Consider the following 27,729-nt stretch of genomic DNA (forward strand, 5'->3'; position numbering starts at 1 on the left):
GGGGGGGGGGGTGGTGTGTATGAGAACATAGGCGTAGGTCAAGGTCACACCACATCTGCGCTCTTCCATTGCGATTCTTTGGGACTGATGGTATTCGTAGAGTGGCCCGATATGTTAACGACGGGTTATCTTCCACCGTTAACTACTTGACACGTTTGTAGCAGGACAGGTAGATTACCACTGAATTAACTAACCACTGGGTTAGTGGTTAACACAATGGTTGCAGATAATATCAATGTCAAAATTATTCCCACAATACAACGTTTTCGTACTTCCTGAAATGCGTACGCACGTTCTTATGAATTCATACTTTATTTTTTTCTACAGAGGAGGTGAACATAAGTCATACGCATGTCATATCCAGACATACACCTGACATACACATGGCATACGCATGACATACGCATGGCATACGCATGACATACACCTGACATACACATGACATACGCATGGCATACGCATGACATACGCATGACATAACATGACATACGCATGACATACACGTCATACGCATGACATACGCATGACATATATATGACATACGCATGACATACGCATGACATACACATGACATACGCATGACATACGCATGACATACGCATGACATACACATGACATACACATGACATACGTCACGTACACGGCAAAGGTGCACTCAACTGGCCATATTGCTCCAAAGATGACCATTGGTGAAAAAGTTCCAGTGGTGAGATACATTTAACGTGAATTCAACGGGTCGTTATATTTAAGAAAACAAGCTTTTTAGAAACAAACAACCTACTAGGTTAGATTAAACGAACCGAACACTGACTTAAGGGCTTTTTATCACAGGAAATACAACTGTAATGCCACGACCAGGGACTATTTTATTTTATAACTGGGTTTACGGAATTGTGTGCCAAAACAAAACATGAAATTAAAAAATACGAATCTGAAATCTTAATCTGAAATCAATTAAATGAAAACATTTTCTCAGATTAGTTGACAGAATCGCCGGGAAGAACACAAGACTTTAAGATGTTTTCCGTAATAGGTATCCGAAAATCGAACAATTAAAATACATTTCTTGAGATGCTATTGTACAAATCAATCACAGCAAAGTGGACGGCATACAATACGCTACAGACGTCATTCGCGACGATACATCACGACTACATACCTATCTCGAAACAGACCATAATACAACGCCCCGGTACAACACCTCACGTGATTCACATGTTGTACACATTAACGCTGTCTTAAAAAGCACGCCGGTGGTAAAACGATTCCGACATTTTGCCTATGTTAAATATAATTGATAACACAATAAAATAAGCACAGATACAATCTCATATACTATTGATAGTGTACTAACTTATAATGAAAAACTGTAAATGTAGCTTGTTGAAAAATATGGAATAAATATAAATCATTCTTGTCTAGTATTTTGATACTGACCGCATAGGTCGGTGTAGACAATGGACGGAATGAACCCGCGGTCTCAATACAGTGAAACCCCGTTAATCCGGAAACTCATCATACCGGACGAATTGACTTGAAAACCTCATTATACAAATGATATTCCATTATCAAAAAATGCCCAGGATGATTTAAATAGAAACGAGGCCGTATGGATTAACGGGGTTACACTGTTCACCCAAAGGTCAGCTGCGGGCATCGTAAGGACATGGAAACTGCTCGTATAGTTCCTAAGGCTGCATTTAGGTACATGTATTTAAGGCAACTCTGCGTTTCTGAGAGTGGGGTTGTTTTTGTATCCAAATAATTACACGGTCAACATAATCTCCATACAGTGTCATGGGAGTTAGGACACTTCACGTGAATAAAACATGTATTTCGGACTTCGTGATGCCAGCACCAGTGGTTTGATAGCAGGGCTGTAGGAGACGTGACTGTATTCCACGTCTGTGAAGTCTATTAAATCCGTAATCAAACTTATTAAAAACCTTTAGTGCAGCATGTCATACTTTAATGAGCAGGGCCCTATTCCCCAAAGCGATCTTAGTGCTAAGGTGATCGTAAGTCTCATTCTTTAACATAGGCTTACGATCATCGTAGCGCTAAGATCGCTTTGGGGAATAGGGCCCAGGTCACAACTACAACTACCGTAAAACCCCGAAGTGAGGCCCAGTCAGGACGGGATTTGGTTATTTTAAGTGAGAAAGTGAATGGGTTCGGTTGAACGCCGCTTTGAACAGTATTCCAGTTGTATCACGGCATGTCAGCTTGATGCGGAAGATAAATAATGCAGGTCGTAGATATTACCATTTTGGTGACACCCACCTACATGGGTCAGTGCTGACAAACCTGGAAACATATTTAGGGCGAATCTGTGATTCAATCCAACGATCACAGGTTTCTGGCACGCCTAAGGTAGACAACTCTGGACAGCTAATTGCGACGCCTTAGAGGACTGGACACATCTGCCCATCCTGCCCACCTGTTACTTTGAAATAGCTTAGGCTGGATCCACAAAAAATATGTTATAAGACCGGCTTATAGTATAAGAACATCGGTAAAAAAAAAAGAAACTGTCCTTTTACAATTCCTTCAACAAATTCCTGTGCATATCACAATCCGCGGAAGATCATTTACTCGATGGGTTTCAAGAACACAAATTCATTTTGAGCACAACCAGCATTTTGTCATTGACATGTATTTGTTATTGCGACTGTAAAGCCTTTTTATACAAAAATAACCAAAAAAAACATGAGCAAGATTTGTGGTCATGGAAATGAATGACGGGGATCTATGTTATGTTTTGACTTCATGAAAAAAATCTGAGTGTTATAGATATAGATAAACAAAGGAAAATTGGTAATAAATTGACGTCACTTCCGGCACTGGCCGATATGAATGATGGGATGTACCCCTGCAGAGTATTGGCTTGTTGTTTAGAGTGTTGTGCTGTGTGAGGGGTGTCAGGGTTAACTCCCCTTTCCAAGAGGAAGCTGCTGTCGTTTGAAGTATCGACCAATGGAGGTGTCGTTGCCTTGCTGGTGTGTCGTTCGGGCTTTGTTTCGACGTCAACTGGACGCTGTACTGTTACGTCATTTAGACGCGACGTTCTTTCGTAGTCTTTTGTTGTCACGTATTTCTTTGTTGTGGTATCGAGATTACCTCTTGTCGTTTCCGCAGCAGATGTTGCTGTCACATCATCTGTTGCTGAAGATGTTGTTGTAGTCGTGGAGACGTTCAGGACGTTTGTGGACTTAGATGTTTGGTCAGGAAGTTCACCTTTGGCGCCAACGTCAGTTTTCACCGTCGTTGTTTCGTGGTGGATGACCTTGACCGACGTCCCGACGCGGCCCTGGACGTCCGGGGATGGGGTTGACGTCGGTGATGGGGATTGAGTTGACGTTGGCAAAGGGAATGTGAATGTTCTGGAGATTGTTTGAGCTGAAAAATCGGTGATATAGTTGTACAGTGAGTGAACTGTCTTACCCCGCTTTCCACAGTAATACAGTTATAATACGGCGTTTCAACAGCAATACAGTTATATCACGGCGTTTCAACAGTAATACAGTTATATCACGGCGTTTCAACAGCAATACAGTTCTATCACGGCGTTTCAACAGTAATACAGTTATATCACGGCGTTTCAACAGCAATACAGTTATATCACGGCGTTTCAACAGTAATACAGTTATATCACCGCGTTTCAACAGTATTACAGTTATATCACGGCGTTTCAACAGCAATACAGTTATATCACGGCGTTTCAACAGCAATACAGTTATATCACGGCGTTTCAACAGTAATACAGTTATATCACGGCGTTTCAACAGCAATACAGTTATATCACGGCGTTTCAACAGCAATACAGTTATATCACGGCGTTTCAACAGTAATACAGTTATATCACGGCGTTATAACAGCAATACAGTTATATCACGGCGTTTCAACAGCAATACAGTTATATCACGGCGTTTCAACAGTAATACAGTTATATCACGGCGTTTCAACAGCAATACAGTTATATCACGCGTTTCAACAGCAATACAGTTATATCACGGCGTTTCAACAGCAATACAGTTATATCACGCGTTTCAACAGCAATACAGTTATATCACGGCGTTTCAACAGCAATACAGTTATATCACGGCGTTTCAACAGCAATACAGTTATATCACGGCGTTTCAACAGCAATACAGTTATATCACGGCGTTTCAACAGCAATACAGTTATATCACGGCGTTTCAACAGCAATACAGTTATATCACGGCGTTTCAACAGTAATACAGTTATATCACGGCGTTTCAACAGCAATACAGTTATATCACGGCGTTTCAACAGCAATACAGTTATATCACGGCGTTTCAACAGCAATACAGTTATATCACGGCGTTTCAACAGTAATACAGTTATATCACGGCGTTTCAACAGCAATACAGTTATATCACGGCGTTTCAACAGTAATACAGTTATATCACGGCGTTTTAACTGTAATAGTTATATCACGGCGTTTCAACAGTAATACAGTTTTATCACGGCGTTTCAACAGTAATACAGTTATATCACGGCGTTTCAACAGTAATACAGTTATATCATGGCGTTTAAACAGTAACACAGTTATATCACGGCGTTTCAACAGTAATACAGTTATATCTCGGCGTTTCAACAGTAACGCAATTATATCACGGCGTTTCAACAGTAATACAGTTATATCACGGCGTTTCAACAGCAATACAGTTATATCACGGCGTTTCAACAGAAAACGTCGGTTTGGCGGGGAAGAGATAGACAGGATTCCATACACAAGGAAACGTTGTACACTTGAACTCCCTCTATAAACACGGTACACGCGAAACTCGAATATATACACAGCACGGATTCGAGAAAAGCGGAGTATGAATATTCATATCATAGTGTTGGCGCTCATTCCGAGGGACCATACGTATTTTCATAAACGACATATCGTTGTCATTGAGTTCAACAAAGATATTTTGCAAGTTTGGATACCAATGTAAAAAAACAAGTAAAGAGATAAAAAATATCGGAGACTTGTCCCTCTGAAAATACGACGTGATTTTCCCTCTGCGGCGACCGAGTCGGGGGACAAGCCATCAAGCAGGTTATTTTACCGCCATGTTTATCATTTACCTCAATTTCAAGACAAACGGATATTGGCATATCAGTCATATACGACATATTGTTTATGCTCTGGGAATCACATACATCTAAAGTCAACGTTGATGTACATCACGCGACGCCGTTTCGCTTTAAGGAGCTTGAATTGCCAAAAATACTGAGACCTGAAACATGCATTATAATCAGTTGCACACCAGTGTAGTGTCATTGACCAGTCAATATTCCAGCAATACCACGGCGAGGGACACCAGAAATGAGCTTCACACAATGTACCCATGTACAATGTATTTAAGTGAGTGAGTGAGTGAGTGAGTGGGTGGGTGGGTGAGTGAGTGAGTGAGTGAGTGAGTGAGTGAGTGAGTGAGTGAGTGAGTGAGTGAGTGAGTGAGTGAGTGAGTGAGTGAGTGAGTGAGTGAGTGAGTGAGTGAGTGAGTGAGTGAGTGAGTATGGCTTTACGCCGCTTTTAGCAATATTCCAGCAATATCACGGCGGGGGACACCAGAAATGGGCTTCACACATTGTACCCATGTCGGGAATCGAACCCGGGTCTTCGGCGTGACGAGCGAAAGCTTTAACCACTAGGCTACCCGACCGCCCCCAATGTATTTAAGATGTAAGGTAAGACATTAGGAAATACTCACGTTCGCCAACTCTCTCCAAAACAGTCATAGAGTTGTCCAACTTGTACACCATGATGGGGCCACTGTGGACGTAGACTTTCTCCCGAGGGTAGGCGGCACGCCTCCGACGGCCAGTCGTGGGTTCACCCTTCGAGCTGTTGCAGCTGCGGTCGCATTCGGCCGACAGGTCATCCAGAACGCACACGAACGCACCACAGTGCAAGAACACCTCTTGGTAGCCCACGAACGCGAAAGGCTGGTACCGGTAGCCAAAACGCGTCTGATTCAGGTTGAAGAAAGCCAACGAAGGTTCATCTCGACAGCTGAAATAAAAGACGATTGTTCATTGATTGTTTGTTGTTCAAAGCCGCATGCTGCGATATTCCAGCTATATGACGGCGGCCTGTAAATAATCGAGTCTGGACCAGACAATCCAGTGATTGACATCCACGTAGTACACATGGCTTGAAAGAACACTAGTTGTTTGGAGACTGGTTATTTTCTCAGTTCCTGCTCCAAAACATCATACGTTTATTTAAACAATTTTGCTGACAATTATCACCAAAAACTTTACAGTATCTTTTTTTGTTAAAATACATTGAACCATTGTCAGGTTCCGCCTTTATAATTAACTCAATGTTCTATTGTCAGGAACAGACATTACAGCTCAAAATACATCAAGTTTGAAATGCATATTTTGAAACATGAATAATACTGGTAAATTTATATGTCAATATCACTTTCACTTTTTCACTTAATAATTCAAATAGGTACAAAGTGCCAAAACTATACAAGCATATCTGTTTTAGACCCAAACATATTTTTGGAGACCCACAACAAGTTACTTTTTGGCATCTTCCCGAGGCAAGGGTGTTAACTGACCTTAAAAGTCCAGTTTCCGCAGTAATATTCAGTTAACGCCATTGCCTTGGGAAGATGCTTTTCAGAGAAACTAATATCCTCAGAGATCAATTTTTATATTTTTGTAAAAACTAATAATATGTTTCGATTATTTTTAGAGATTGATTATAATTCCAAGACAATTTCAGTTCGTCTAGAAAAGTGAGTGAGTGAGTATGGTTTAACGCCGCTTTTAGCAATATTCCAGCAACATCACGGCGGGGGACACCAGAAATGGGCTTCACACATATTACCCATGTCGGGAATCGAACCCGGGTCTTCGGCGTGACGAGCGAACGCTTTAACCACTAGGCTACCCGACCGCCCTCGTCTAGAAAAGGGCTATATACAGTGGAACATAGTCGATCTTCAACTAATGGTCGTGCATACCTGTTTCTGAACAGCGGGTATCTAATTGGGTTGTTGATATCATTAGTTGGGGTAGCCACACAGTCGGGTACAATCAGCTTGAGCCGTTCGTGCACGTTCTCCAGCTGTAGGGCCACATTGAGCCACTCTCCTAGAGGCAACCGTAGGGGAAGCTGCGGGTCAGGGTTGGAGAAGGTGTTGTTTCTGAAGAACGACATGGTCACAACGAACTGACCAGTGGATTTCTGAGTGACGACCTGCGTCTGAGGGTCAAGAGGTCGCGTGACCGCCGCTTGTCGTGGCATCTCGCACGTGACCTTCACCAGGTAGGTGTTGACCCTGCTGATTTGACCTTCAAGAGCGGTGTAGTCGTACTTGATGACGTTGTTGTAGAAAATGTGGGTGGCATTATACTGCAACAGAGGAAATGATACAAGTCAGTGGATACAATTATGAAAGAACTGCCGGAAACTACAGGTGTATTTATATTTGGTCACTTTGTCCATTTTCCCGAGGCAAGAGGAGTTAAATGACTGTAAGAGTCCAGTTTCCACCCTTGCCGAGCTGAGCTGGAATATCTGGGCTCGATCGCAGCGCCACCAGTGGCTATTACGAGTTATATCTATATATTGACCAATCAGATTCCACCTCTCATATCACTTGCTTTGCTACAAACAAAATGGCGTCGCTCAGCGAAGGCGATCAGATCGATAATCAAGATCTATATTGTAAAAAACAGGTCTTACTTTGCGAAGTACATCAAATCAAATGAGCATGTTGACTAAACACATGAAACGATTCGGAAAGTATCTGTTGACGCTAAGTTGACGGTACCCGTATTTTACAAATGCTGCAGTCGACCGAAGTCTGCACGGCAGTTAACGAACCGGATGTCGATTTCGTAACGCGATTTTGATGGGACCATGCACTGACTCGTTAAAGCAGCCAAAACATAATTCCAGGCTAGTTCGGCAATGGTGGAAACTGAACATTTTTACTCCGTTAACTCTCTTGCCTCGTGGGGGCGGTCGGGTAGCCTAGTGGTTAAAGCGTTCGCTCGTCACGCCGAAGACCCGGGTTCGATTCGCGACATGGGTACAATGTGTGAAGCCAATTTCTGGTGTCCCCCGCCGTGATATTGCTGGAATATTGCTAAAAGCGGCGTAAAACCTTACTCACTCATTCACTCACTCTTGCCTCGTGAAGCTGATATTTTCACCAGTGGGGACTCACGGTACGGGGAGACTGTCCCATGAGGTCCGCGGCAACCCGTGCTTGCATGAGTCGACTTAGTACATACATGTGGGGTAATCACTCTCGGTGAAGAAATAATTTTACAACTTTAAAAATACTTTATCTTTTATTTACATGTATTCATTCCCGATTCCGGATGACCAAAGGATGGGTTTGAAATAAGATATCATGGTGAGTATGAAGTCACGTGCCCCGCGATAATGTCCAGGAAATGGCGGTATTAAAAGAGCCCGGATGTCGTGTTGTACGAGCTGACTGCGGCGTGATCTGGGGTTGCACGGCTTACGCTGAATTCAAGCAATATTACTACGTCATTGTTGCCGTGTCGACCGGAGTGCACAGTCGTGCCATCAATTATACAGTTGTCTGTTTCATATCCGCAACACGTGTTCCCAATGTGTTTTGCCGTTCGTTACTATCTTTTAATCCGTTGAAATGTCCAACTGTACAAGTCAGTCGACGAAACACGAATGCGAGTTAAATGTGCGCGGTACAACCATGTGTCACCAACAGAAAACTGTCGGTTTATCCGGTAAATGCTGTCAATACGGAATATCTAGCCGGATGTAGACATCGGATATGTACGGAATATCTAGCCGGATACAGATACGGAATATGTATGGAATATCTAGCCGGATATAGATACGTAATATGTATGGATTATCTAGCCGGATATAGATACGGAATATGTAGGGATTATCTAGCCGGATATAGATACGGAATATGTTTGGAATATCTAGCCGGATATACATACGGAATATGTATTGAATATCTAGCCGGATATAAATACGGAATATGTATGGATTATCTAGCCAGATATAGATACGGAATACGTATGGTATTTCTAGCCGGATATAGATACGGAATATGTTTGGAATATCTAGCCGGATATATATACGGAATATGTATTGAATATCTAGCCGGATATAAATACGGAATATGTAGGGATTATCTAGTCGGATATAAATACGGAATATGTATGGTATATCTAGCCGGATTTACATACGGAATATGTATTGAATATCTAGCCGGATATAAATACGGAATATGTATGGTATATCTAGCCGGATATACATACGGAATATGTATTGAATATCTAGCCAGATATAGATACGGAATATGTATGGAATACCTAGCCGCATATAGATACGCAACACGTAGGGATTATCTAGCCGCATATAGATACGGAACACGTAGGGATTATCTAGCCGGATATACATACGGAATCCATCGAAGGGGACTGTGCACTCACCGTGACACTGGTCCCGCAGCCATTGAAGGGGATTCTGTGCACTCACCGTGACACTGTTCCCGCAGCCATCGAAGTGGATTCTGTGCACTCACCGTGACACCAGTCCCGCAGCCATCGAAGTGGATTCTGTGCACTCACCGTGACACCAGTCCCGCAGCCATCGAAGTGGATTATGTGCACTCACCGTGATACCAGTCCCGCAGCCATCGAAGTGGATTATGTGCACTCACCGTGACACTGGTCCCGCAGCCATCGAAGTGGATTATGTGCACTCACCGTGACACTGGTCCCGCAGCCATCGAAGTGGATTCTGTGCACTCACCCTGCCACCAGTCCCACAGCCATCGAAGTGGTTTCTGTGCACTCACCGTGACACCAGTCCCGCAGCCATCGAAGTGGATTCCGTGTACTCACCGTGACACCAGTCCCGCAGCCATCGAAGTGGATTCTGTGCACTCACCGTGACACTGGTCCCACAGTTTGTGAAGTGGATTCTGTGCACTCACCGTGACATTAGTTCCGCAGCCATCAAAGGGGATTCTGATGACGACAGTGTTGTTGTCTTGTGACTTGAGAGCGTTACAGACGCCGGTGATGGGGTTGGAGATATTCAGATGTTTCACCTCTAGGTTAGGGTCGCGGATTCTGCTGAAGGCGGCGATCAGGTATCCCTCCCGGCACTCCAGCACCGGCACCGGATCTACACACATGGAGATAGCTCTTACAACACTGCTTCACGTAGACTGTCCTCATACCTCGTGCAACATTGTTTTCAATGTTTGTGAAGGGTACAGTCGGAAAGCTATGTAATATCAATTCATAAGTCGTTAATACTTAAACATGACACCATCCATTATTATTAGACCCGTGAAGATCCGGGGTAGAATAGGTCTTCAGCAACCCATGCTTGCCATAAAAGGCGACTATGCTTGTCGTAAGAGGCGACAAACAGGATCGGGTGGTCAGGCTCGCTTACTTAGTTGATGCATGTCATCGATTCCAATTGCGTGGATCGATGCTCATGTTGTCAATCACTTGACTGTCGATTATTTACAGATCGCGGTCATATAGCTGGAATATTGCTGAGTGCGGTGTTAAACAACAAAAAAAACAAAACATCCTTTATTCATTGATCCACGCTATCCTTCATCTTATCACAAACCGTGTCAGCAAAGATGTATGCAGGTAATAGACGTTTACCAGTTTGCTGAAATTTCTGTATGTTTATTTATCATAATATTGCTTTGTTTGTTTTAACGAACAGTACCACAGTATCAGTAAATAATAACATTTTGACCAGACAAACCCGTGATCTATGTTATGTACAAGTCCCACGCTTTCGTGATACGATGACACGCCATAAACAAGTCGATGACCTTGACCGTCAGAACTATTGAGTCTCCCCGAACGACCATCATGCATCCCTCACCCGGAAACCCCAACGACGATATATCGGTGTTTTGGGCCATAAATAACAAACACATTTGAGCTTTCGGCTTTCCATTGTCTGTCCAGAAATAGACCACGAATATTTCCAAGAGAAAACAATGCACATTCTTTGCATCGTGTCAAATGGTATCAGCGTAAAGCCACCACGTTATCCTTTGCGGTGGTCTCCCGAATGCGGCATGTTAATGTGGGTGGTATTGCGACAAGGCTGTATTACAGAGCAACCTCATTAAAATCTGAACTTATAGACTGATACCATGTCTCGCCGCACACTTCTACACGCGGGGCGGTCGGGTAGCCTAGTTGTTAAAGCGTTCGCTCGTCACGCCGAAGACCCGGGTTCGATTCCCGACATGGGTACAATGTGTAAAGCCCATTTCTGGTGTCCCCCGCCGTGATATTGCTGGAATATTGCTAAAAGCGGCGTAAAACCATACTCACTCACTCAATCAATCAATCACTTCTATACGCTGCTTTCAGCATAACTCCGGATGAGATTTGACACTGGGTTTCACACATCTGGTAATAGAACCAGCGTGTTAGGCGTGTCGAGCCAACACTTTAACTGCTGGGCTACCCATTGCGAACCCAAATAACCTCCACACCCTCACTTTAACCCACCCCACAGCGAGACCCGCCTCTCAAAACGTCATCTTCGTGGGGTGGATTTCTTTTAAACAAACTCTCTTACGACATGAGAAAACGATACACGTTATAAAATTAGGAAAAGTCTTTCACTAGGAACACCACTCACCAGCGGGAGGTCTGTAAGGGAGATCCACGCACGTGACCGTGGCGACCTCCGTCGGTGCACAGTTGTGGTTCCCCCAACCATTGTTTGGACAGGATTGAATTTGAGCCTCGTTTCCAGCACACCGGACATCATCAAGTACTATTTGAGAACGAGGCAGTCCTATGGCTTCCGGTGGTGCTCCAGCACGGGCGAATGTGGTGCTGGAAAGAAAGGCGTGTATGAGTGAATGGGTTTGGTGAACGCCGAACAGTAAGTCAGTTATATCAATGTGGCAGATTGATTAGGCAAGAAACAACGAGATAATGTTGAACCTAAACGTTGGTGAAACGAGCGCAGTATGGTGGTGGTATAAACAAACTAAGAAGCCTAATATAGGGCGAATCTGGACGTCTGGATCATAGGATTCATGCCTAAGGGACGCAATCCAGTGAACTGTGGCGCTGCAGACGACATCAGTTGTTTGGAAGGACGTTTGTGTAGAAAAACCCAGTGACGATAAAAAGGCATGGAACTTTAACCTCGTTTTTGGATTGAGCCAAGGACAGCTGCTGTCTCTCTCTGCGACAGCCTTTAACAAATGGTTGAATAGAATGAACAGGCTTGGTGGATATATTGTGCTATTCGTGCTTCAACACATTAGTCAGTTTCCCCACTCGTTCTACAAGAAATTAGTAAGTTTTCCCACTCGTGCTTCAAGACATTAGTCAGTTTCCCCCTCGTGCTTCAAGATATCAGTCAGTCTCCCGACTCGTGCTTCAACACAGTCAGTTTCCCCCTCGTGCTTCAACACTTAAGTCAGTTTCCCCCTCGTGCTTCAACGCATTAGTCAGTCTCCCGACTCGTGCTTCAACACATTAGTCAGTTACCCCCTCGTGCTTCAACACATTAGTCAGTCTCCCGACTCGTGCTTCAACACATTAGTCAGTTTCCCCCTCGTGCTTCAACGCATTAGTCAGTCTCCCGACTCGTGCTTCAACACATAAGTCAGTTTCCCCCTCGTGCTTCAACACATTAGTCAGTCTCCCGACTCGTGCTTCAACACATTAGTCAGTTTCCCCCTCGTGCTTCAACACATTAGTCAGTCTCCCGACTCGTGCTTCAACACATTAGTCAGTTTCCCCCTCGTGCTTCAACACATTAGTCAGTCTCCCGACTCGTGCTTCAACACATTAGTCAGTTTCCCCCTCGTGCTTCAACACATTAGTCAGTCTCCCGACTCGTGCTTCAACACATTAGTCAGTCTCCCGACTCGTGCTTCAACACATTAGTCAGTTTCCCCCTCGTGCTTCAACACATTAGTCAGTCTCCCGACTCGTGCTTCAACACATTAGTCAGTTTCCCGACTCGTGCTTTAACGCATTAGTCAGTCTCCCGACTCGTGCTTCAACACATTAGTCAGTTTCCCCCTCGTGCTTCAACACATTAGTCAGTCTCCCGACTCGTGCTTCAACACATTAGTCAGACTCCCGACTCGTGCTTCAACACATTAGTCAGTTTCCCCCTCGTGCTTCAACACATTAGTCAGTCTCCCGACTCGTGCTTCAACACATTAGTCAGTTTCCCCCTCGTGCTTCAACACATTAGTCAGTTTCCCCCTCGTGCTTCAACACATTAGTCAGTCTCCCGACTCGTGCTTCAACACATTAGTCAGTTTCCCGACTCGTGCTTTAACGCATTAGTCAGTTTCCCCCTCGTGCTTCAACACATAAGTCAGTTTCCCCCTCGTGCTTCAACACATAAGTCAGTTTCCCCCTCGTGCTTCAACACATTAGTCAGTTTCCCCCTCGTGCTTCAACACATTAGTCAGTCTCCCAACTCGTGCTTCAACACATTAGTCAGTTTCCCCCTCGTGCTTCAACACATTAGTCAGTCTCCCGACTCGTGCTTCAACACATTAGTCAGACTCCCGACTCGTGCTTCAACACATTAGTCAGTTTCCCCCTCGTGCTTCAACACATTAGTCAGTCTCCCGACTCGTGCTTCAACACATTAGTCAGTTTCCCCCTCGTGCTTCAACACATTAGTCAGTCTCCCGACTCGTGCTTCAACACATTAGTCAGTCTCCCGACTCGTGCTTCAACACATTAGTCAGTCTCCCGACTCGTGCTTCAACACATTAGTCAGTTTCCCCCTCGTGCTTCAACACATTAGTCAGTCTCCCGACTCGTGCTTCAACACATTAGTCAGTTTCCCGACTCGTGCTTTAACGCATTAGTCAGTCTCCCGACTCGTGCTTCAACACATTAGTCAGTTTCCCCCTCGTGCTTCAACACATTAGTCAGTCTCCCGACTCGTGCTTCAACACATTAGTCAGACTCCCGACTCGTGCTTCAACACATTAGTCAGTTTCCCCCTCGTGCTTCAACACATTAGTCAGTTTCCCCCTCGTGCTTCAACACATTAGTCAGTTTCCCCATCGTGCTTCAACACATTAGTCAGTCTCCCGACTCGTGCTTCAACACATAAGTCAGTTTTCCCCTCGTGCTTCAACACATTAGTCAGTCTCCCGACTCGTGCTTCAACACATTAGTCAGTTTCCCGACTCGTGCTTCAACACATTAGTCAGTCTCCCGACTCGTGCTTCAACACATTAGTCAGTTTTCCGACTCGTGCTTCAACACAGTCAGTTTCCCCACTTACTCGAAGCAGAGGACGCCGCACACAATCTTGGCCGCGTTCTCGTCGAAGAAGTCGTCACACACGGAGCCCCAGTACGAACCGTTAGAGACCTCCACGATGCCGCGACCGGGCAGATTGTCGGCGGCCACGAGCCTCACGGGTGGGGCTGGAGCTGGAAAACACAGCAATATCATTTGTAGCTCACCTATATAACATGTTCATATGACGTTTACATAACACACGGAATGAGAACTCGGTCACATGACGCGAAACTGACGTTCATTTTAAAAATGACTTTCACTTTGTGTGAGTTCATTGGAGTATGAACTTTCAAAGTGTGAGGGCAAGACTGAATGAACGTCGGAACCTTCGGACATGACATATTTAACTATTTCCAAAAGCTACATTGACATCGGGACCAACATACTGGAGTTGTGTCTGTGTGTATATGCTACACAAGGTTAACAAACTAATCAGGTGATCACCTGTTTGCCATGTAAACATATATACTCTTACTCCGGAATGCTGCAAGTGCTCGTCAAATCACGCAGATATGTGAACTGTTGTCTAAAACCTTTGAGTTGACTGAGATATCACATAATGTATTTTTTGTGGAACATGTTGTGCAATACTTTATAACTCACATCAAGGGGCAAGATGTCTTTATATAAAAAAGTGAATACATGTGGTCTTGGGAGTCTTCCGAGAAGTCCTCGTTATAACGCACCTGTCAGCACCACTCCATATAGTTGGGGTAACGTGGGATGTATGTCCCTCTCATTCCGCCCGACATGTAAGCAGCACCAGCAGAACTAAGAATGTATTTTGTCACTGATCTCGTCGAGAGAAGCGTGTTTCAGATGTTTGAGATACAAATCTACATGAATGCGTTTGAGCTAAAGGCTGCTTACAACCCACATGTCGTCATGTGTGTACAATTCGAAATAAATCTGAGACTGTAGATTAACGTCTCTGCTTGCTTTCATTGTTTTAAAACAGAACATCGACGAGAATGTTAAAACACACACACACACACACACACACACACACACACACACACACACACACAGAGCAACCCATACTTGTCGTAAAAGGCGACTATGCTTGTCGTAAGAGGCGACTGACGGGGTCGGGTGGTCAGGCTCGCTGACTTGGTTGATGCATGTCATCGATCCCGAATGCGTGGATCGATGCTTATGATATTAATCACTGGACTGTCTAGTCCAGACTCGATTATCTACAGACCGTCGTCATATAGATGTAATATTGAGTGCGGCGTTAAACAACAAACCAACTAACGACGCGGAAAGGGATTGAACCCCGAACCTTCCGAAGTCTCACGAAGGCGGCCCGCTAGTTTGAAACTGGAGACGTACAACTTGAGAAAGGCATTTTCGGATAGGCTGATGTCGCATTCATTGGTCGGTCAAAGTTCGCGAAAGGTCGTTCGGACGTGACCTGTAATTGGATGTCCTCAGATCTTTCTTGCGCGGTAGCGAGAAATAACACCTGTTTTAAATGAAATTGGAGTTTAAGCAAATTGTGTGTTTCAAGATATTTCATTTTCTTTTAATGATAATTGGTCTTAGCGTTACGATCTTACCATGACTGAACCAATTATCTGATACCCAAAGGGAGATAAGCCATAGCATGGAGTGTTATTTTGTTTATATTGTATTAAAAAAATATATGAATTAAATTGATATTTGCGAAACGTTCAACGAACCGTTTACATTTGGACATTTATATCAATAAGGAGCATTCAATTTGTTTTAATGTCAAAATGTGTTTCATTTTTTGTGTGAGTTAGCCTTTGAATGCATGGCAAAAACGTAATGTAATGAATTGTGAGTGAGTGAGTTGTGTTTAACGCCGCTTTTAACAATATTCCAGTTATATCACGGCGTGTCAACTTAATGACGGAGGAAAGCCCGAAGTGGTGCAGGTTTCAGACATTTACCACTTCGGTGAAACCCACGAGTACGGGTATTGTGCTGACAAACCTAGAAACATAATCGGGGCGAACCAGGATTCGAACCCACAATGATAGGTTTCTGGCATGTTCAAGGGACGCAACTCTGCACAGCGAATCGCGGCGCCTTAGACGACTGGGCCACCCATGCCCCAAAACTCACCTCCAGGTCGACAGTTGCTCGGTACTGGGCCCACGGTCCGCGGTCCTTCCGTCGTTGCTGCAGGTGTAGGGTCGACGACGGGGCCGGTGGGGTCACATATTACACTAGCATCTTCACCGTGTAGACAGTTGGAGATAGTGGTCATCCGGCACTGGTCAATCCGCTCTTCGTCGCCGTCACATTTTACGTCGTCAAGATGGATGGGCCCCGTGCCCGGACCATACCTGGCCAGCCCGAAAGCTTGACCACCGTTCCTGTTGTATCACACTTTATTATACACCAAGAACCAATCATGGAGAATGAAAATACAGTAAACTACGGTTATAACGAACTCAAAGGGACCCCTTATTTAAGTTCGTGATTAAGTATGATTTTACGCCGCTTTTAGCAATATTCCAGCAATATCACGGCGGGGGACACCACAAATGGGCTTCACACATTGCACCCATGTCGGGAATCGACCCCGGGTCTTCGGCGTGACGACCGAACGCTTTAACCACTAGGGTACCAGACCGCCCCTTATTTTAGTTCGCAATAACCGTAGTTCGTTATTAGCGTATATACAACAAAAGGGCGGGACCAAAATAAACAGTTCGTTATATCCGTCAGTTCGATATAAGCGTGTTCGTTATAGCCGCAGTTTACTGTAAGTCATAACGTTTCATGAACGCTCTCTTGGATTTGATGGAATGAAAGTTCTGACAACAAATTCCCATTTAAAGAAACCATGTGAAATACACCTCACCTACACGTCCTGTCATAATCCTAGCTGTCAGTGCCTCGACGGCACACCTCTCTCTCTCTCTCTCTCGCAGTCGATGCACCCTTTCAAACTAATTACGCATGATCTCCCATGACGTCTGTGATTAATCAATCGAGAACATTTTTATCGTAATTACTGCTTAACATGGTAATGGGTAACAAGAAAATATCAAAAGACATCTATCATGATGAACGATTAACTTCCCACGTGTCTTCACCTGTAGTTCAGCATCTTGCATATAACTGCCGCATCCAGGTCATCCCATTGGTCGTCACAGACGGTCCCCCACACCCCACCGACCTGGACCTCCACCCTCCCAGAATTGGGATTGGGGCCCCCTGCAAGTCGGACGTTCTGAACGACGATCACCTGCTGTCCTGAAGTCAAACAGAAAACACTGACATGTAGATAAATATATTAGGAATGTATTTTATGTTACATGTAAAATACTAGAATAGTATTGGTCAGTGACGTTTTGATAAATGTCCATGTGCCCCGCTACAGTGGTTTACAAATGAAAAATAGATACTAAACGCGTTAGGCTCCTTGTCGCGAAAAGGCGTCGCGTAATGTATATTAACATTGACTTCAGGTGTACATGATGCACAGAGCCTAACATTGTGTTGGATCTTACATGGCAAAAAACGGTTGGATGATCTTGTGGAGACGAATGCCTCTGTGAAGGTTCTACTACACCAAATCAGAATCAGTCGTTCAACAAGCAGTTTTCTGTAGACAGCCTTTAGTGCAGACTGAATCATCTGGCAGCTGCGATTGGATGATTTTGTGGATGATTTTTATGTTTTCTAAATGTACATCCATTCAGTAATGAAGACAGGTCATGGTTTTTTTTCTAACTTTAGTGCTGTCTTTTTCAACATGATGAATGTGACCACATGTATTTTCAAGCAAGTGACATTTGGTGCGGTACTCGGGGTGGTGTGTTCAGCTTCTGTACTGGAGCTGACTTATAGTCTGGAAGGTAATTTGAGGTACCGACGTTTACTACAATATCTGAAAAACTATCGAACCTACTCCAGGATGAGTTGGTATGAGATTTTTAAACAGTCATACATAACTGGATATTTTGTTTAAACACAATCGGTGCATGAATAAAAACTCTGTCTATTTAGCTATCACTATATTTTATCAACAACCAGACCTGTTCGTCACGGTTGAACGAGCATTCATTGAAACAGCCATCTGCATAATGCTACCCCTGCGTCACAGGGCCATATGACGCAATTGAACCAATCAACTCAACTCGAAAGGGTGCACGGGAATCACGCACGTTGAGACGCCCAACGCTAACACCGTATTCGTGCGTGCATGATTCCCTAGCACCCTTTCGAGTTGAGTTGATTGGTTCAACTGTGTCATATGGCCCTGTGACGCAGGGGTAGCATTCGGTCCACCTAACTTTGACTGGAGTAGGTTCGATAGTGTTTCAGATATTGTAGTAAACGTCGGTACCTTTAATTACCTTTAATTACCTTCCAGACTAGTCATATTTTTTGTTTTTATTGCTGCTTTAAGGCCAAACTGTGCACCCACGTACAGGCTATAGCTGTTGAATGTTAAGTCATTTAAAACAATATGTAACATTAATATGCACATCTATGGGAAACATTTGGTTGAGTGTAACCTGTAGCTAAACACTAGAACACACTTCACCGACCACCTTCTCGCCAGGAAACAGATCGCAATCTCGCACCAGGATATTCAGTACCAGCTCGGTATTTCCCTGTGTCTATTTATAGCTGATGCAACGCCAGGTAACATGCTTGTGTATTACCGAATGCGTCAATTGTGCAGCATAAGTGCTTTGGAAACGGCGCATATATGTGCAGCTTGTTGTTGCAACGTGGTCGTGCTGTGCTGGGGGAATACTTCAAGTTGTTTACACCAAATGGTTAAAATTGGGTTGTTCCCCTCAAAACTATGGACTACAATTTCTACTTTTACAAAAAACGTATGCCTATCATTTAACGTTAACGTTTGTAAACATGTTGCACTAACTGACCTCGTGGAATGGTAATGGAGGGTGTCCTGGTGGTATTATATCGTGGAAAGCATCCTCAGGTAGTTGATTTTGGCACTGATACGACAGAAGGTTACAATCTATTAAACCTCCTCTGTTTTTCTACAGTTCCAGCAGCAGTGGTGGTGTCAGGTTCCGGCTTGTCGGAAGCACTATCTCTAGGTAAAACACGAACATGCTCACCGATTTCTGTGTACGGCTGCTTAAGATGATAGTACAGAGAGCAATAAGTTCAATTCGCCTATCACTTTGAAAGTCCGTGATTAAAGAGAGTGTCGGTGCACGGTGTGCGTGTGTGTGGCGGGAGGGAGGGGGTATGGGGTGTGTGTGGCGGTAGGGAGGGGTATGGGGTGTGTGTGGCGGGAGGGAGGGGGTATGGCGTGTGTGTGGCGGGAGGGAGGGGGTATGGGGTGTGTGCGGCGGTAGGGAGGGGGTATGGGGTGTGTGTGGCGGGAGGGAGGGGGTATGGGGTGTGTGTGGCGGGAGGGAGGGGGTATGGGGTGTGTGTGGCGGGAGGGAGGGGGTATGGGGTGTGTGTGGCGGTAGGGAGGGGGTATGGGGTGTGTGTGGCGGGAGGGAGGGGGTATGGGGTGTGTGTGGCGGGAGGGAGGGGGTATGGGGGGGGGTGTGGCGGGAGGGAGGGGGTATGGGGTGTGTGTGGCGGTAGGGAGGGGGTATGGGGTGTGTGTGGGGTTTGTTGTTTCATGCCAACATTATTGCAATATGACGTCGGTATAAGTTTGTTTATTTGTTGTTTTACACCGCACTCAGCAATATTCTAGCTTATGACGGCGGTCTGTAAATAATCGAGTCTGGACCAGACAATCCAGTGATTGATATCATGAGTATCGATCCACGAAACTGGGATACGATGACATGCATCAGCAAGCATGGTTTGCTGAAGCCCTATTCTAACCCGGAGCTCATGTATGTGAGTAGAGTAAACATATCTATTGAGAGTTGTAGTACTGAACAAACAATGCCATTTAGAAAGTGGTCAAATGTGACAAATGTTATATTTGGGATGACATTTTTTCTCTTATTTTTTAGGGTTGAGTCCCGTCCGGGTTTAACGGACTCAGCCACCGAGATTTCCACAAAAATGAAAGTCCGTCAACTGGTTGTCCAGATCACATAGTTTGTGTGGAAGTTTCGGTGGCAGAGTGGGTTAGATCGCTGACTTATTGTGCTGGCGATTAGGTGCCTCACTCTGGCAGTGTGGGTTCAATCCCCAAAAGTACGAGAATCTCTACTTTACAAAGAAAGTGTTATCCCAAATATAATATGTGTTACAGTTGTAGTATTGATAAAAAAATGTTTTTGTATTGATATAATTTTCTTTTTCCTTTTGCCTTATACCTTTTCCGTCTCTGTCTTATACAGCCAGTGTCACTTGACACTATTCATTAATATGAACAACAGTAATTAATGAGAAGTGTCATAGTTGCAAACCTTCTTATTAATCCTCCAAAGAAGAAAAAATATTTAATATGGCTAGTGACTGATAGTATATTTTAATAACCGGTTTTACACAAATATATTTATGATGTATATACTGTGATATATTTAAGTCTCTCGTAACCCTTAACGGGTGGCTCACTTGCATGTACTGTTATATGTATCTATGTAAATATTTTTGTGAGGTGAGACTCAATTTAAACAATCTGTCTGTGTGTCTGCAAAGCTCGTTCAGGATGGCTGATGTTCAACGTACAATACAATGGGGATTAACAATGGGATTAGCATCTTATAAGTAATGGGAATTATGTGATTCTATACATATCAAGATGGGTAAACAATGTTCTGGCTTTGCTTAATAGTTTAGACCTAAGTGTCTCTGACGGTATGCATGAACCAAATCCGACTTTACTCGTATAAAATATAAGTTATTAGCGTTAGATGAGCATAATTAGTATTCAGAATTGTGGAATGATAGAGGTTTACAAAATGAAAATAAGCTTCGTACTTATATTCACCTGATGAAGGAGTAAGCATGTACTCCGAAACGTTGTGTTCCTCATAATAAAGAAGTTGACATCCATATATATTCTCTTCCTTCGTATTTATCGATTGTTCAAACACTCGCTGTCAGCTGAACCCTATGTTACATGTATTATGAACAGGTCCCATTGTAGTATCCTAAGCAAGTGACGCTGCGGCACATTACCCTTACAAGTTGAATTTGGAAGATTCGCTAAACCTATCACGCCTTTACAGGATAGAATTTGTAAATTATGTAATAATAACGCTGTAGAATATGAGATACATTCTCTCATTATTTGTTCATTTTATTCTGACCTAAGATATGATTTATGGCGGAGAATTATAAAGTCTGGTCCCACATTTATTTCATTCTCTCCCGTGGACCAGACAGTGTTCTTAATGAACTGTAACACGTATATAAAACCTCTAGCCGCACTTATTTAAAATATGTTTGCACGTAGGCAACATTTCATTACTTAAAATTGTTATCCTTTTTTATTGGGTTTTCGCAATCCTGTAAGTTATAATTTTTTAGAATAAATAATGTTTTTCATTGTTCATTGTGTCACATAGGCCTTTTATGGCCTGATGTTGTATGTATTTTATGCAAGTTTGTTTATCTCTGATATATACACATACAACATGTGACACATAAATAACATATTTTCTTCTTTTTCTTCCTTCTTCATATACATGTCAGAGCAACACGGTAATTAGACTTTGGAATTAAATGTTCAATCAGACAAGGGTTGTCATGAATCGTCGCTATGACACGGCCATGGACCCAGTCACACTCCCCGAGTATGAAACCCTCAAAACAACTGAGGGCCAAAAGTAGGTATACCGAGTTTGTTTTTCATGTAATTGTTAATTAAAAGAACTGCTGTTAAATTTGACTAGGTTGATTTAAACATCACTCATTCCTGCAACATTTTGTAAAACGTAATCAGTGGCTGGGTGATTTTGTGTAGAAATAAATTGGTTCAATTAAGACTGGGGTAAGAAATAAATTGGTTCAATGAAGACTGGGGTAAGAAATAAATTTGCAACCACATGACCCCTACCACGTTTGAATGTTGTAAATTTGTGCTAAAGAATTTTATTTTATTGATTTTCAAAGATAACATATCTAAAATACCCATCAGCAGTTGTGTATCATGCGACGTGTTTACTTTAATTTTTAAATATTTAAATCAAATTATATTTTAAAAAACAAAAAAAACAAACATTTAGAATTATTCTTTGAGCACTGACTAAGCGCCAATACAGTTACACATTTTATGATATCGCAAACGTAAGATGTTTTAAATTGAAAATCAAACATATGATAAAATCAACCGAGAGGTCTAGTTTCTTTTGCTCCTCAGTGTATGATGGTTCATTGTTGAGCGAGCTATCTTTACTTTCACTTTTCATGTAGGCTCGAGCCAGCTCACGTTGTGCCGCGTGGGACTGTGGTCATGGTAACGCTTTATTAATCGAAATGTGCACACCACACTCCCGTTCTGCATCAGATTCGTCATCCTCCATAATTACCTAACGTACACAACATTGAAACACTTGTAAACGATATACACACTGGCAGACAGTTTTTAGAAAAAAATATGTTTGGAACTGACAGATCCCATATGGATTTCTGCACCTTGCGACAGGCTGTGTTTATAAACACGTCTACATGCACGACATACCCTGCTTGGCAACTCTGTCACAAAGCCCGGTTGCTATTAACCTTAGATCATGACCATGAATAGCCTGCAGTGTTGGATTGTTGCTGCTTGTGTAAATTGATATATTTGTCGGTGAAAACTTATGTCAGCTGTTTCAAACCAACGACGTGAGAGAGTATAGTTTTACGCCGCTTTTAGCAATATTCCAGCAACACGGCGAGGGATAAGCCTATATACATGTACGTTTAAGAGTCGACCAAACAGGTGGCACGTGATATTATCAATGTGCTTTAATATTACTGATCAAACCGAGAGACAATGACTGCGTATATATACTCAACCGTTATTGAGTGAGTGAGTGAGTAGTTTGACATATCTTCAAATACTCAGTATTTCTGTTATATAAGTGAATAAGGAACGAAAGACGGAACTAGCGCGGGTCCGAGGCGTTTATCTGTTAATACGAGAGCACATATATGCAGGGGTAGATGTTTATCGCTTAATGAAAACGACGAGTTGGGTTTTGGTCCCGACACCATGGACCATGTTTGGTTCAAATCGTGGATTCGAACCAAAGGCCGGTGTATCCTTGTACAGCTAAGGGACGTAACTCTACACAGTGATTTGCCGCACTTAGACCAAAGGACCACCTAGATCACTTAAATATTCTTTCGTCGAAGGGTCGAGGTGAGGGTCAGTGAGGGAGATGAGTTTAACAGTATTTCAAGTATCCCGACGTGGATGTTTGAGGGGAGGAAAATGATGCAGGCCTTGGCCGTGTTACAATTTGGTGCTGACAAACCTTCAAACATAATCAGGGCTTGAGCAAAAAATCAGGACAGAGGACACATACAGAAGAATGACATTTGACTCAGGTGGGAATCGAACCCTGGTCTTGATCATGATGGCAAACACATTTACCACTTGGCCCGCCTAACATAGCTTGCCTTAATAATGCGACCATTTTCATACATGATGTTATAAGCGAACGTATATTTGACATAAAGTCAGACCCCGCTAATCCGGGCGGTACTGTTTCTGAATGAGTGAGTGAGTTTGGTTTAGCACCGCTTTGAACAATATTTCAGTTATATCAGGGGGTGTCAGAAATGGGCTTCACACATTGTACCCATGTCGGGAATCGAACTCGGGTATTCGGCGTGACGAGAGAACGCTTTAACCACTAGGCTACCCGACCGCCCCGACAGACCTAAAAGCGTAATCTTTGTAAACCAGGATTCGAACACATGATCATAGGTTTCTGGTGTGTCCAAGGGACGCAACTCCGTGGTACTATTCCTGATGAAAATCCCGATAAACACCTGTCCTGATTACATATTAATGGGTGCAAGCTTACAATCCTTCAGCTCAATATACAACTCAAAAGAAGATAAAGAAACACGAATCTTTCATATCACTATAGTTATAATCTCTCACGCCATGACAGATTAACTACAGTAAACTACGGTTATAACGAACTCAAAGGGACTACTAATTTTAGTTCGTTATAACCGTAGTTCGTTATAAGTACATATACAGCATGACTATAGCAAGTAGTCGGGACCAAAAAGTAAGTTCGTTATATCCGTCAGCTCGTTATAAGCGTGTTCGTTATAACCGTAGTTTACTGTAGTCATATGAAAAAATCGGGTTTTCTTTAACTTCTTTTGAGTAGCATATAAACGCTCCCAGCAGTCATCGTCCGGATTTAATCGGTTATCGAATTAACGGGGTGCGGACATAGCTCTTGCGTCAACATCGGCGCGCCTAGGTAATGCAACTTCGCCTACGCATGTGTTTCTGACTAACACTAAACACAGGAGTCTGTTATCTAGGTATCGTCTGGGCGACCATATCCTGTTAGCTGCATTGAGATACGTGTTAGCTGACAACGCTTTGTTTAGATGCTTAGGCTAATGAAGTATTTTGGTTCATTTTAGTTGGAAGGGCATCAAGGTCTGAGAAAGCAATCATCTAGTGTGTGGGGAAAATATGCAGCGGAAAACAAACGAGGATTCCTATCTCCGCTAAATCACTCCCCACAGAAACAAGCATAGCTGCACTACCCATCAAAGGCGTGAATCATTTCTTGAGTATTAGCTGTATCGAGTTCATCTTTGGGAAGCAATGGGGATTCAATAATGTTATCACCATTGCTTTTCATCCTCAATCATTAATTGACGTATCGGATTCATAGATTCTTCGATATATGTTCTTCTCGGTAATTGGAATTTAATATATAGCTCATTTTAATATTTTCGTTTTTAACTTCAAATAAATGGAAAACCGTGATTTTATAATTCAGATATTTACATTAAGTGAATCAGCATGGTTTTACGTTGTTTTTAACAATATTTAGCAATATCACGACGGGGACACCAGAAATAGAATTACATACATGTACAGCATTTGGTGCATCATGCTGTACCAGCTGTAAATTTATAACAAACAGCCAATGGTCTAAAATGGGTGTATATGTAATCAGTATTATTTCTCCCTGAATAAACACAATTCCCTCATAAAGGTATCATAATATACCCTTTCATAAATAAAAAACCCCAGAAACATCTGAAGATGGTCATGTAAACACGTGATAAAAAAACACGTGATAAAAAAAACACGTGTGAAGGGTACATGCAGTTTCACGGGAACAACACTGAAATTGATGACAGTTTCTTTAAATAGACACAATCTGGCGATAACACCAGGAACGACCAAGATTAGCGCTGTGGTGTTGTCTTGAATGACTCACACACGCCCCCACGGGTCACGCCCCCACCGGCCACGCCCCCATGGGTCACCCTGCTCCGCCCCTCGTGATCATGCAGTTATTTTTGTATTTGACTAATATGAATCATGTTACACTTATAAACAAACAAGTGTCAATATCGTGACACTAAATGGTATATATATTACACCGTGGCGTGTAGTTAATAGAAACCAGAAAAGGTTTCAAATACAATTGTATAGAATTGAGAGTACATGTCCGTATTGTTTACTCCACTGTTAGCAATATGGGGGGCGGGGGGGGGACACATCACACATTGTCCCCACATGGAGGTCAAACCTGGTCCGTGTATAAGTGCAACAGTTTAACTTCGCTCCACCGCGGTCGCTGTTCAACTCACAGTTGGTTTGAAGTTCACGTAATATATAATACAAATTCCTGCGCAGCACACACCTGTTCAATATTCGTCTGGGGTTACTGATGTTCCTACAGTACATTCCGTACAGATGAGATGTACAAGTACAACCGTATTAGCCGGGGTTCCCTTCCCCTGAGGTGGGTGTATAAACACCGTAATTAAGTACTCTTGTGGCGTGCTGATGTAAGGCTGATACACATGTTGCTTGGTTGGTTGGTTGGTTTGTTGTTTTACGCCGCACTCAGCAATATTCCAGCTATATGACGGCGGTCTGTAAATAATCGAGCCTGGACCAGACAATCCTGTGATTAATATCATGAGCATCGATCCGCGCAATTGGGATCGATGACATGCATCAACCAAGTCAGCGAGCCTGACCACCCGATCCCGTTAGTCGCCTCTTACCACAAGCAAAGTCGCCTTTTACGGCAAGCATGGGTTGCTGAAGGCCTATTCTACCCCGCATCTTCACATGTTGCTTGGCAATACAAGGTATAGTTAATAGTGTATAAATAATAATATCTCTTCAGTCAGAAGAATATTAACATATATAATGATAAGATAAAACAGAGGTCAGTATAAAACATAAATGAAACAGTAATTGTGCTACATATCAGTGTCTGTATTAAATGTTGAATTACAACAGTTTACAAAACCATTATCAAGAATCGTCAAACATGTATTTGTTCGTGATGTTTATGCACTGTTTTACTTATTAAAACTTACCAACCAACGATAACCCCCATTCTCGAAATAGTGAGTGGGTGATTGAGTGATAGTCCCCGGCTATATTGTGCCCATGTGGGGAATCGAACCCGGGCTTTCGGTGTGACGAACGAACGCTTTATCCCTAATGCTAGTCCACTACATAGCTGGTCGTTTAAGGTGATTAACGTTGACCGTTCTCACATATACCCCCCCCCCCCCCCCCCCACACACACACACACACACATAAACCCCTACCCCCACATCAACACAGGCATGCATATGCACACCGGTGGGTTAACACGACTTTCAAGCTAGTCACAGAACCGCTTACCGCTATATATATAGATATATCATAACTCAGTCTATCTCACCTGTAATAGTGTTAAGCCAACTCGCCACCAAACACAACACCACAAGTCCGTCCATAGTGAGAATAAACCGTCAAACACTAGAATATTCCAAGTCCATCAGTTCAATGGTTCTGTAATAGATGGTAATTGTATCCAGATACTCGCGGTTAGTATCCCACTCCAGTGCGAAGGAGAGACACTTCTCTTCTCGAAAAGCGTCGCTATCTACCAGACATGCGCAGATCGCCCACAAAGCGGAAGCAAACTTTTCCTATTCCTCTTTTCCACCGCTATTTTCTTTCAAAATACAAGTGCCGAGTGCTACACATGTGCAGAGGCGCGCCCCAGTCTATCGTCCTACGTTTAAGGTCGTTGCTATGCAAAAGAAAAAGGATGGCAACCACCTGGTCCACGAATAACAGCTAACTCTTTCCGTTGCCTTAGCAACCGTCGTAAACAACTCCTCGCTGTTAGCTGTTATTGGGATTCACCTGCGCGAAGTGATAATTAGAAGAGACGCGAAGTCTCGGTGCTTAACAGAGCGTAGCTTGTCGATCATGTTCGATCAAGCTCAGACGAGAATTCCCCGCACAAACCATTCCCCATTCATATTCACGAATACCGCGCT

At 43.3% G+C, this 27,729-nt stretch overlaps 1 protein-coding gene across 1 annotated transcript; it reads right to left on the reverse strand.

Annotated features, from left to right (window-relative positions):
• LOC124152398 (deleted in malignant brain tumors 1 protein-like) lies at window positions 1-27,689 on the reverse strand. Its single transcript, XM_046525322.2, has 9 exons — window positions 27,123-27,689; window positions 17,424-17,583; window positions 16,444-16,697; window positions 14,330-14,480; window positions 11,690-11,889; window positions 9,993-10,186; window positions 7,002-7,393; window positions 5,733-6,034; window positions 1-3,399 (listed from the first exon to the last, which is right to left on the reverse strand). The coding sequence occupies exons 1-9, from the start codon at window positions 27,175-27,177 to the stop codon at window positions 2,768-2,770; spliced, it is 2,340 nt and encodes a 779-aa protein (XP_046381278.2). The 5' UTR covers window positions 27,178-27,689; the 3' UTR covers window positions 1-2,767.
• Window positions 27,690-27,729: the final 40 nt, after the last annotated feature.

This window comes from Haliotis rufescens, unplaced genomic scaffold, assembly GCF_023055435.1.
Source record: "Haliotis rufescens isolate VD_foot unplaced genomic scaffold, xgHalRufe1.0.p SCAF_8, whole genome shotgun sequence".
In the NCBI taxonomy this organism is placed as follows: Eukaryota; Metazoa; Mollusca; class Gastropoda; order Lepetellida; family Haliotidae; genus Haliotis; species Haliotis rufescens.

Excerpts from the sequence above, each read along its gene's own strand:
- LOC124152398 (XM_046525322.2), bottom strand. The coding sequence starts at position 27,177 with ATGGACGGACTTGTGGTGTTGTGTTTGGTGGCGAGTTGGCTTAACACT. Across the intron at positions 11,890-14,329 it reads TGCGGCGTCCTCTGCTTCGA|CACCACATTCGCCCGTGCTG; the intron begins GTAAGTGGGGAA and ends CTTTCTTTCCAG. Across the intron at positions 7,394-9,992 it reads GCTGCGGAACTAATGTCACG|TATAATGCCACCCACATTTT; the intron begins GTGAGTGCACAG and ends CCTCTGTTGCAG.